Source organism: Clinocottus analis, unplaced genomic scaffold (assembly GCF_023055335.1).
Source record: "Clinocottus analis isolate CAN_PGR_092001 unplaced genomic scaffold, fCliAna1.0.p SCAF_1, whole genome shotgun sequence".
Classification (NCBI taxonomy): Eukaryota; Metazoa; Chordata; class Actinopteri; order Perciformes; family Cottidae; genus Clinocottus; species Clinocottus analis.
The window spans coordinates 18,770,541-18,782,829 of record NW_027175820.1 but is presented as its reverse complement, the minus strand read 5'-3'; the positions used below and the strand labels follow the sequence as shown (position 1 = coordinate 18,782,829).

The following is a 12,289-nucleotide window of genomic DNA, read 5'->3' as shown; positions in this document are numbered from 1 at the left end:
GCTATCACATGCTATTCCCTGACGCTGCTGAGCAGCAGCAGTAAGGCGGCTGCGTGGCGGGGGCGACCATCACCGTCTGTGATTAGTGACCACGCGAATGCTAGGAGAAGGGCACGGAAGAGGGCGGGCTCTCTGTCTGTAGAGGAGGAGGACGAGGAGGAGGAGGAGGAGGAGGAGGAAGAGGAGGAGGAGGATGTGTTGCCTGTCCACAATTGGAAGCAGCAGGGAGTGAAGCAGCATCTGTATGAGGCGAGAGGAAGAACCTGCATGGAATGGAGGAGCGCTAGAGCAGCACTGTCGTCAAGACTCCCATCGCCTCCACCACTGCTGCCGATCTGGATTGTGTGTTAATGGAAGACACTCAAAGCAGGTATGTCTCCAGCATTTACTTACTGTGTAAAATGTAGCAATGACCTCGGAGAAGCTCAAGGTAGAGGCGTGATGAATAATGTTTATCCTTTTGTATGAACGACATCAGGATGTTTCGCTTACACAGCTGATTCACTAACACCAGTAACTGTGATTGCATATTCACCAGAGGGGACCAGTGCAGGCTGCCTTGAGATTTGAACCCTTAACCCAAGGCATGATTAATTAAAGCCATTTTCTTAATAGCTCACGTGTTCCTGTTGTACACAAAAGCGAACATTTTTCATTTATAACCCCTGTTTTTAAACGTTTATTTTCCAGCTCTGTGCTGCCCGAGGGACCGGCTGCGTGGATCCAGTGCCACCTCTGATATGATGCTGAGAGCAGGAGGGGCAGCCACCTCTCTTGCACTGCTGCTGCTGCTGCCATTGCTGTGCTGCTGCCACCTGTGCCACTCGCTGCGTGAGTTTCCCAAGGACTGGGAATGCCTCATCAAATGACCGTGGTAGAATGTAATAGCCTCAGTGTGACAGATGGCCTAGTCACAGATAAGTTGGACTCTCGTGGATATGTAGAGTCGGAGAGAGAAGATTGACAGATGGTTAGAGAGGAGTGAAGAGAGCCTGCAGTAAAACAGAAAAAGTCAGAGCATCCACTTATCTAATAACATCAATATTTAATGTTGTTCTGGTAGTTTCATTTTCCTTTTTTTTTTTTGGTGATGAATCATTTTTGCTGCATGAACGCTGTCATAATTGAGCTCAGCTATTGAACAAGCGGACCGTTTCTCACAACTAAAAGACAGAACAGTAATACATCAGAATGGGAATCAATTAGTTTTCTCATTATACATTTTAGATAACATCCTCTAGATATGGTTAATAAATAACGCAGGAAACCAGGAACTTTCAACAGTAGTCTAAAGGTCATGTTGGATGCAATAGAAATAAAAAATGGTTACAACTTGGGAGTATCCACATCACAGAGCAACCAGGTGATAGTTGTGTAATGGCTGAGTTGCTCACGTGAGAGTAAAACACAGTGTGCATGTGTTGGCTTAGTTTCTGGGTACTTCCGGAAAATGCAATTCTCATAAGGCTGGCATGTGGTCGTCAAAAAGCAGACAAATGGTCCTCAGAACAGGAAACATTCGGCTTGAGTAATGAGGCAACGGAGAGCTGTGCTTCCATCTTCACATCCTGAGGTGAATCCAGTCCACCTGGACAGATGACCGGGTCAGGTAGTGAGCTGGGGCAGTGAACTCTGTCGTGACAGCTCGGGGGCAGGTGAGGAACAGCTTGTGACGAAGGATGAGAGAGGTTAATACAGGATGCACAACACAGAGATCAACCCTATGTAGCAAGAGGAGAGGGAAGAGGCAGGAACCGCTGTTGCCATGACAGCGTGTATATATATTTGTGTGTGTGCATGTATCAACCGTACAGTGTCTACATATAGTATGTTTATGCATATGCTCCTATGTGTATGGCCTTTTTGGATTGCACTAAAAATCTATTGGTTTCTCTTTTTGTCTTTCGGTTAATGATGTTTTGCATATCTGGCCGGTGTTCCTTTGATCTCACTGTAGTCGTCACCATCTGTAGCACACCACACATCATATTATTCATGTTTAATTTATATTGATTTAGTTTTCATCATGTCGCCAGCTGCATCAGACAGCATTGATTTGGGTCTCCTTGAAAATGAGTAATCATTAGATAATCATTTTACTTAGCATGAGGTGCAAATGAACACATCCGTTACCTTGTAGCACATACATATATTATGTTTATATTATTTTCTGACTATACTTTCCTTCCATCATACACTAAAACAGAGTAGAATGTAGAATCCAGCAAAGTCTGCAGCATGCTGTTCAGTGGATGCTGGTGATAGTGGAGGAGAGGGTCAACAGATGATGAATTTGCTTATCACACAGTCACTGCTTGAGGGTGTTGCGGCCCTGTCTTTATTGATCCACACACACTGAGAGGGTGACACCACCATACATTTGTGGGCAGCCCTTCTGGTAGATTTCCAGCCACATTTCCCATCCATAAAATTGAGTATATAACCATGATGGCGAGTGATTTAAAGAGCAGGATAAATAGAAATGGTTTGTAATTCAAAATGTGATCAATATTTTCAACACAACGGAGGAGCTCTGCTTCAGCAAAACAATGCACCAGTTTGACTGTGATTAATACCATGTTGTATGAAACAGGACAGTTACCCTCATCTTCTAACTGCACATGATGTCATAGCTACATGTCTCGTATGCTTTGATGCACGCATGGATGGAAAAATACAGCTTTTGTAATTTTTTAAAGGAGGCAAAAGCATCTTATACTGAATTCAAACAAAATAGTAGTACAGTCATTACATACACTTAATCTCCCATGATGCATTGGTAAGCAGTGAATTTTAATTTTTTTTAAAAACATGCACCTTGACTTGAGAGTGCATATATTATTTACAATCACTGACGCATATGATATCTTTTTTGTCGTGAAGGACATGCTCTTGATAGGAAGTGGGGTATATCTCTCATGCAGGACTCTTAACACTATTGTATATTCAGTGTGTGTTTGGGTCAAAGCTTCAGTTTCTCTAACTCTTATGAAAGTCATATGGAGGTCATATCCAGAAACTGTAAATGACAGAAACTTTGTAGTCAGGTCAGAGAGTTGAATGCTGTGCTGTATGAGAGCAATGCTCAACAGAGATCTGGAAATGGATAAGTCATCGAGCATATCATTACTGTACAAATCAAAGCTGCTGTTGTATTTACTAAAAAAAATAAAAAAATCTTGGAGGACGTAAGTCTAAATCTGTAATTTTCCTATTTAAACTTGTATTTATTTTACATTTTTTAGGGGTTCCAAAACTCTCATCCTTTGCAAAAGCAGAGGACAAGCTGTTCAAATACCTCTTTGCAAACTATCAGAAATGGGTCCGTCCAGTGGAATACCTAAACCAGACAATACGTGTGAAGTTCGGACTTGCCATCTCCCAGTTAGTTGATGTGGTGAGGAAAAAAACACAATCAATATTGTTAATAATGTGTGTGTGTGTGTGTGTGTGTGTCACTGAGGCGTTAACCACAGCCCACGAATGGTCAGTGAACAGTACGGTTGAGAGAAAAAAAATCATATTGAAATTGTTTCAACTTGGCTTCTCTTTAAATAGAAATTTTAACTTTTGTCTTTTCACCGCAGGATGAGAAAAATCAGCGAATGACAACTAATGTGTGGATGAAACAGGCAAGTAGAGCTACACATAACCTAAACATCACATTTCACCATCATCAGTAAACATGCAGGTAAAGTTGTCAGGCTGTAACTGTCAGTGTTTACTTTATTTTAAAAAAATACTCTGGCATTACATGGCATTTAAAGACAACCGGTCCCCCTTTTTTAATCTTGTCTGGTGGCATTTCACTCACAGTCTTCATTTATATGAGTCCTTTCGGCCCTGTGCCCACGCACCTGCCTCCACAGGCTGTCCCTGTCTGCTCCTGTCAGCCTTATTCATGGTCTTGGAAGTCCTGTCTGTCATGCATCTTTTGAGTTATCCCCACGGACCAGGCTTTGCTGTTGGGGTCAGTTGCTCCCTTTCATATTGATGGATTGCATCATGCAAAAAAAGGGTGATGGAAGGTCGAAGGACCCAGTATGAATGTCTATCTATCAAACATATCATTCGCAAGAAGCGTGGAAGATTTAGTCATTGTATCTCCTTTGTTTGGCTATTATCATACATATTACCCTCCAGATTATGCTTTCACAAGGTAGCTAACATGTAGCATATCTAAGACAAATCAAATAGATTTGATAGTTAGTAGCCTACAATTAAATTGTTATATTTTTACTCACCATGTAGGCCTACTCTTCCTAAAAAAATGTTGTATACAAGCATAACTAATAATAGGTTTTATGTTTAAAAAAACAAAAATACGTCTATTGGCTTTTTTTGCAGCAATGTTTGTCAAGTAAATATGAAGCTAACACCATAGCTGGTTAGCTTACCTTGGCCCAAAGACTGGAAACAGAGGGAAACTGCTAGCCTTGCTCATAAGCTAAGAGTAAGTGTAATTTAGCCATATTTGAGGTCCTTGCTTCTTTGAGTAACAGCTGGGTGCCGTTCTAAGTCGCTAGACGCTAGCTGTCCCTTCTGCTGTCTTACCCAGGCAAGCCTTAGCTTCACTGATGATCCAACTTCCTTTTTGGATTAGTAGGAAATTATTCTGTGTCGTTACTCCGAAAAGGGCAACCCACTTTGAGCTTCACAAAGGCTCTTCAGAAACCTGTGGGAGACGTCACAGAGATTACGTCCATATGTTATACAGTCTACGTCTAAAGCTAACTAATTAAGGCATTGTAAACCGTCATACTTTAATGCCCCTTTGATGAGTTTTTTTTACTACATTGTTCCTTCTTAAATAGGAGTGGCTTGACCGGAAACTCAGATGGAACCCAGATGACTATCTGGGCATCACAACCATCCGAGTCCCTTCCAACAGGATCTGGCTCCCTGACGTTGTACTGTATGATAAGTATGTGTCATTATATATAGAAGGAAATTACGATTATATTTTACAAAATGTACACGATAGTCATGACCATACTTATATCCTGACAGCACAAATATCTAGTTTAGAAAAAGCTTCAAGAAATCCACAATAGAAACTTGCAGCTACGCATGAAGTTCTAATAATAAGTTCATCTAGCTATCAGTGAATCTTTAAGATGAATACATTATATTTTCTCAACAGTTCAGATGGGCGTTTTGAGGGTACTGTCACCAAGGCAGTTGTTAAGTACGATGGAACCATATTATGGACGCCACCAGCCAACTACAAGTCAGCCTGCACCATTGATGTCACATTCTTTCCTTTTGACCTCCAAAACTGTTCAATGAAGTTTGGCTCTTGGACATATGATGGCTCCCAGGTGAGTGTCCACTCCATAGTACAGTAGCGTAAGTCATGACCAGTGGTTGACATGATATTTAACTCACTCTGTGTTTAACAGGTGGACATAACTTTGGAGGACTTCCATGTGGACAAGAAGGACTATTTTGACAACGGTGAATGGGAGATAGTAAAGGCCACAGGTAGCCGTGGTCTGAGGACAGACAGTAGCTCTACCTATCCCACCATCACCTACTTTTTCATCATCCGCAGATTGCCTCTTTTCTACACCCTCTTCCTCATCATCCCCTGCATTGGCCTGTCCTTCCTCACCATCCTTGTTTTCTATCTGCCTTCCAACGGTGGCGAGAAGATCTCTCTATGCACCTCCGTCCTGGTGTCTCTCACAGTTTTCCTCCTGGTCATTGAGGAGATAATTCCTTCCTCTTCGAAGGCGATCCCTCTCATCGGGGAGTACCTGGTCTTCACTATGATCTTCGTTACACTTTCCATCATCATCACCGTCTTTGCCATCAACATCCACCATCGCTCTTCTTCGACACATAACGACATGGCACCCTGGGTGAGGAGGATCTTCCTGCATCGACTGCCTAAGCTGCTGTGCATGCGCAGCCATGCCGACCGTTACGCCACGGCTGGAGTAGCCCGAACAGGAGGAGCAGCAGGACAGGGCAAGATGAAGGACTCAGCACCTGAAGTGACATCTCTGCTCTACACCAGACATAACTTAGAAGCAGCTTTGGATTCTATTCGCTACATAGCCATGCATCTGGTTAAAGAAAACGAGGTCAGAGCGGTGAGTAAATTAGATTTTGTGTATTTGTGACTCCATAGGTTATAATAGGTATGGTCAATAGTGCTACTAACAATAATTTTGGCCCAATATTTTCACTAATATATTGATGTATAAAAGTAATCATGACAGAGGCTGAAATAAACCCCGTAAGATTGAATACTACATGTTACTCACTCACATAGATTATCAAAATGGCTTTTAACTATGGAGTAATATGCCAAGAGACTAACATCTGCTCATTTTTTGTTCCAGGTGGTTCAAGACTGGAAATATGTAGCTCAAGTCCTGGATCGAATGTTTCTTTGGGCCTTCCTCCTGGTGTCAACCCTGGGCACTGCTCTCCTCTTCATCCCTGTTATTTACAAATGGGCCAGCATCATCGTCCCTCACCATGCTGGAAGTACTCTCTAAGAACCACAGTTCAATGAGCCACAAATGAAGGCAAAGCACATTAACAGCTCGTTATGGGTCTTATTTGAGAGTTGAAAGACTGAGATACTGTGATTACCACTCAAGATAGTGTCTTGCTCCGCTTATCCACAGTCATTCTGCAAACCGCATTTGTGCCAGAGATCAAGCTGGAGATTTTCATTTGCTGAGTGCATCTCACAGAGAGTTGTTTTTTGTTTGTTTCAGATAGATTTTCAAGTCTGTATTTCTGAGTTTAAAGAATGAATTGATATATTATGATAAGAAAAATCTTCCATGTCCCATTTGTTGTGTCCCCATCTCACATATCAGTATACATTTCAATGCCTTCATTTCACCTAGGATACTAGCTGGTGTGATAAGGAAGAAAGATTTATAGTTGGGTCTGATAAAGGTTTGTAGGTACAAAATGTCCTCACAGGATCAATTGGATAAATGTCCCACAAATGGCTTTTGTGTTCATACAAAGTTGCTGGAGACAATATATGTGCGTATCAAATCAGTTCAAGTCAATTCAAATCATTTCAAGAGACCCTTTTTTTAATCTCCATCAGGGTATTATATGGCAGCTCATTAACAAGATTGGCAGATATACACTAGATAGGAGTGTACCTCCATTGTCATTTAAAATACATTTAAAATAATTAGATAATCATTGGCATGATTCAACTTTGCTTTTCTATAATTCTGCTTTCACAAATGGGGACAATGTTGTTCGCGTTATGTGCTAAAGAACAAGAGCATAGAACCACACATTCCTTCTCATGAAAAAAACCTATACCCCTGAATTCATTTTCCTGATTCCATTCAGAAGACGACAGCTACATGAACACAAACCTATAATCATACTTTAGAGCAGTCATGCAGGTAAGCCTTTCCTCTTTAGGGACACTCATGGTTTAATAGTGTCTCTGTTCATTATGCTTGACAATGCGTGGGAAGGAAAGGTGGACTTTCTTGCCCAGACTCGAGTGTCTCTGGCAGCCCTTCCCTTCCAGCCTGAGGACAAATCCCACATTCTGTATGGAGACAGCAATACGCTCCATAGCAACAGCTCAGTGCAGAGGCACTGTGGGTCCTGGATGTTTTTAGCCTACGGTAGCTTAACACAAAACCTAGCCTAGGTATAATGGGTCTTATAACAAATCCAAATCTGTCTTGTTATTTGATTGATGTTTCATGCAGATACCTCACATGATGTATTATGGAGATTTGTAATAAAGGGTCTAAGGTTCACTACACCATTCCCTCTAAGCACCAAGAAGACTGTTGTTCCCCAGCAGCCGAGGAGCTTAGCTATTGGTTGAGCCTGCACTGCCTCGGTGTGGCCGTGTCTTCACATTACAGCAGAAAAACAACAATAATGGCACCACCAGCAGTAGCTGTAGTACTACAATCAATAATACAGTCAGACACAAAACAGGAGGAGGAGATCCTCCAGAAAACTCTGAATAAAACCAACTCATATGGCTTATATTATAAGGCAGTTCTGGACAGCTGCTGTTAGACACTGCTTTTGGTTTGTGAGTATGATTGGCTGCTGAGACGTCTTGATCCAAGGCACACAAAATGATTTGGACTATCTGGGCTCTCCCGCTCAAAGGATTAAAGGCTTTAGGTCTTGGTTTCGTATGACCATACCTTTGAAAATCCTCCTCTAAAAAGAGCATGTTATTGACCATAAATATGAAACACTGAGGGGGAAAGACAAATTCACAACAGAATTCACATAGGGAGTGATAGAAAGATGTTACCTGACTTCAACACCCACCACCGATGTCACTATTACTATTACTACTGTCTGAAATCACAAATAATCCAGTAGTTCAGATAAAAAAAAAAAACGTTATTGGAGAGTTTGACTTGACATGATCTACAGAAATTCATGTTTAGTTGGTATTCGTAAGTAGGTATGTGCGTGGTTTCTGAAATAGGAAGAATAAACAAAAGCAACACCATTAAACCCAAGCATCATAAAGAACGGCATAACACAGTCCCAATGAGGAACCATGAGGTCACAAGGGTGACGGCTCGCTACACAAATCCTCCTATTACAGGGAACAGCTCACATTTAGTGGAAATTAACTATCAGGACATTTAGTTATACAACTCACATGTAGGACACAAATAAATCAAATAAATGAAGTAACATCCCATTTAATTGGCCTCACTACCCAGAAGTTTCTCGTGGTCCTTGTAAACTATACTGAGAATATGGAACATACCACTCTAAAGGGGGAGGTGGCGACTTGTTTGAACTTGTTTTGTTTCCTTATTGCCCTTCTTGGCCAGATGCATGCTGAATTTATCATATTCTTTCTTTCTTTTGAAGGTTGTAACTGGAAAAATATCTAAATAAAATATCAAGTATAAAAGAAATTGTGAGGTGGGGCATACCACTGTGAGAGGGGAAGAGTCCGAGTGGTGTGGCCTTTGTAACAGTTAGTACAAATAAGTAGCTGTAATACTTATTTGCACACCGCTTCAACAAAAAGGCCACATTGTTGTCCATTTCTGAGCCCCCCCAAAAAAAATCTATAATCCACTTATGTAAACTGCCCTGGAACCATACGTTCCAGGGCAGGAACGTATTCAGTGGTTCATTTCGTTTTACATGCATCCTTGGAGCTGCTCCACGTGAAACAGGTATGTTACAGATCTTGTATGTCATTTTACGTTTATAGGGAGAAACTTTAATGCAAAACATACTCTAGTTTATTGTATTTTATGGCGTTTTAAGCCCGTATTCTTTACTAGAGTGATTATTTATGATGCTTTATCTATGTTTTCCCTTCAGGTCAAAGATGCCTCCTCGCACACATGCAGCTTCTCTTCTAATATTTATGGTGTTCTTGTCATGGAGAATTTGTCATGGAGGAAAGCTTTTGATTTTTCCTTTAGAGGGAAGCCACTGGGTGAACATGGACATTATGATCAAAGCTCTCCACTCTCGAGGACACTCTGTCGATGTGGTACGAACCAATAAAAGCTGGTACATCCAGGATGACTCTCCGCACTACAAGACGATCACAGTTCCTGTCACTGAAGCCTTTAATCATGACTTCATCAACCCGATCCTGGAAAAGATCTTTGCCATAGAAAGGGGGGAGAGCTCAGTTTGGATCTTTGCAAGTTTGCAGGCTGAGATGTTTACTGCGATGTTTAACATGCATAGAATCATGTGTAAAATGGCTACGAACATGTTTGAAGATAAAGACTTAATGGATACTTTAAAGGACAGAAAGTATGACCTGGTCATAACAGATCCGGCATGGGGTGCAGGCATAATGTTGGCTCAGGCTCTTAAGCTGCCTCTGGTCTATAATGTGCGGTGGATAACTAGCGGAGAGGGACATATGGCCATTGCGCCTTCTCCTTTATCTTATGTCCCGTTGACCGGCTCAGGACTGTCAGACAAAATGACTTTCATTCAAAGAGTCAAAAATCACTTCTTCTCTGTTATTTGGCAAGTTCAGGATGGTTTTTTCATCCATCCACAGTATCAAGCTGTTTGTGACCAGTTCTTTGGCCCAGAGGTCAGATATATTGATTTATTACGGGGAGCAGACCTGTGGCTGATGAGAGTGGACTTTGTGTTTGAGTTCCCTCGTCCCACCATGCCTAATGTTATCTATATTGGAGGGTTCCAGTGTAAACCAGCACAACCTCTTCCTGAACACTTGGAGGACTTTGTGCAGAGCTCTGGAGAGCACGGAGTCATCATCATGTCTCTGGGGACGTTTGTGAGTGAGCTTCCTCCTGAAATAACAAATGAGATTGCGGCAACTTTTGCTAAATTACCGCAGAAAGTCATCTGGAGGCATAAAGGGGAGAGACCAGCCACTCTGGGCAACAACACTCTGATAGTAGACTGGATGCCACAGAATGACCTTTTAGGACATCCCAAGATTAAACTGTTTGTGGCTCACGGGGGAACAAACGGAGTTCAAGAAGCTATTTATCACGGAGTCCCAGTTGTGGGTCTGCCTGTGTTTTTCGACCAATACGACAACCTGCTGCGTCTGCAAGAGAGAGGTGCGGCTATAATTCTTACATTAGCCACAGTGGACAAAGACAACAACTTCCTGAAGGCCATACAGGAAGTCCTGACTGAGCCGTCCTACAGGATGAACATGCAGAGGCTCTCCAGGCTGCACAGAGATCAGCCAATGAAGCCGCTGGAGACCGCCCTCTTCTGGGTAGAGTTTGTCATGAGACACAAAGGTGCAGCTCACCTGAAAGCAGAAGCCTACAGGATGCCCTGGTACTCATACCACTCGGTTGATGTGGTTCTGTCCTTTTTGGCTATTGTTGCTGCGGTTGCTTTTCTCCCTCTCGCGGTTTTCAGATGTGCGCGTCTTGATAAATGCTTGAAAAGAAAAACCAATAAAAAGTGAGAAGAAACTGAATTGTGTCGTACTCTTTAATTATTTCTTTTTGCTTTTTGATGAACTGAACATAAATGAATTCCAGGTTAGGGTTAACGTAAAAACAGGTGTGCATTGTCCACTAGGAATAGTCCTCCTTGAGGAGGTGAGTTATGGTTGTGTTGTATAATGTGAGCCTTTACTGAATATCATGTATTAGTTTCGGGCTTTTCCATGCAGGATACAAGGTTTGCTGTGTGTAACAATGAGAACCCTTTCCAAGGAGGGCAGGGTGAGCTTTCAGGCACAACAAGTACTTAGAAATCCTGATTAGAAGTGAACTGAGACGCGTTCTGACAAGATGTTCACATCCAATGCAGGCTGCTCATACTGCCGCCTCTCATTGTTAGTAGAGCACTTTTATGAAAAACTTAAATCAGACTGGCAGGCAGTCTATGGGATATGTTTTCCTTTCCAGCCTGCGATAGACTGGCGACCTGTCCAGAGTGAACCCTGCCTTCACCCGATGTCAGCTTGGATTGGCTCCAGCGCCCCTGTGACCTTAAATAGGTTAAGCGGTTTGGATCATGGAATATAAGTTTTCCTTTTAAAGGAAATGCTTTTGTATGTCAGGTGACCTCACATGTTCAGAATGAACAATTCAAGTGAAAGACAGTCAACATGGCTCACAGTTAAATCCTCTGTGGACAGAAGTTATTTATGTTCATATTTACATCAATGCACACTGCTGCATATATATATATATATATATATATATATATATATATATATATATATATATATATATATATATATATATATAAACAGACATTACTATCTGTATACAGACATCACTATCAGTCGATTGAGTGTATATTTGAATGTATATTTGATTTTGAAAAAAGAAAAAAAGAAAAAATATTAACGAATTGTTTTGCTGAATTCTTTATAAAATATCCTTTCTAAATAATGCATATTATTATAAAAGGTATATAATCTCAAATGTAATTTTATTGAAGATGCTTTACATTGAACGATGGATACAACAAAGAGCAAGAGGAGAGATTCGACAAAGTGTAATCAATGAACATTACAACATACTCTAACATATTCCATAATACTTTGATTGTAGAAAAATGACACAAAAAAAAGGAGCACCCATTATTTTAATTAAACAGGTAAAATGAATCCAACCCGTCTGCAATAAAGAAAGGTTGATATTACTGCATCAGGACATTTGTTATCCTCTGCCTGCTATACTGCTATTCAGGTGGACTGTAATAATGTAATAATGCAAAGTTCAGAAGTCCCACAAACACAGAAAACAACTTAATTCATCAATTATCAATGTTAACATGTCCTTGCTGTCACATAATGTGACACAGGCTGCACAAA

The 12,289-nt window shown here is 41.2% G+C and overlaps 2 protein-coding genes across 4 annotated transcripts; both read left to right on the top strand.

Moving 5' to 3' along the window:
* Positions 1-198: 198 nt before the first annotated feature.
* Positions 199-8,861, top strand: chrna5 (cholinergic receptor, nicotinic, alpha 5). 3 transcript variants are annotated; one of them, XM_068602090.1, is made up of 8 exons: positions 199-370; positions 691-831; positions 3,246-3,397; positions 3,588-3,632; positions 4,815-4,924; positions 5,144-5,321; positions 5,403-6,098; positions 6,351-8,861. In XM_068602090.1, the coding sequence occupies exons 2-8, from the start codon at positions 741-743 to the stop codon at positions 6,507-6,509; spliced, it is 1,431 nt and encodes a 476-aa protein (XP_068458191.1). In that variant the 5' UTR covers positions 199-370; positions 691-740; the 3' UTR covers positions 6,510-8,861. The 3 variants fall into 3 exon arrangements, with proteins under 3 accessions (XP_068458191.1, XP_068458285.1, XP_068458374.1); XM_068602184.1 differs by lacking the exons at positions 199-370; positions 691-831 and adding exons at positions 1,875-3,188; positions 3,870-3,970 and having other exon boundaries at positions 3,279-3,397; XM_068602273.1 differs by lacking the exons at positions 199-370; positions 691-831; positions 3,246-3,397 and adding an exon at positions 3,870-3,970 and having other exon boundaries at positions 3,478-3,632.
* A 572-nt stretch (positions 8,862-9,433) lies between these two features.
* LOC137784776 (UDP-glucuronosyltransferase 2C1-like) lies at positions 9,434-10,924 on the top strand. The gene has a single exon (XM_068575691.1). The coding sequence runs from the start codon at positions 9,449-9,451 to the stop codon at positions 10,922-10,924; it is 1,476 nt and encodes a 491-aa protein (XP_068431792.1). The 5' UTR covers positions 9,434-9,448.
* The last annotated feature ends 1,365 nt before the right edge of the window (positions 10,925-12,289 follow it).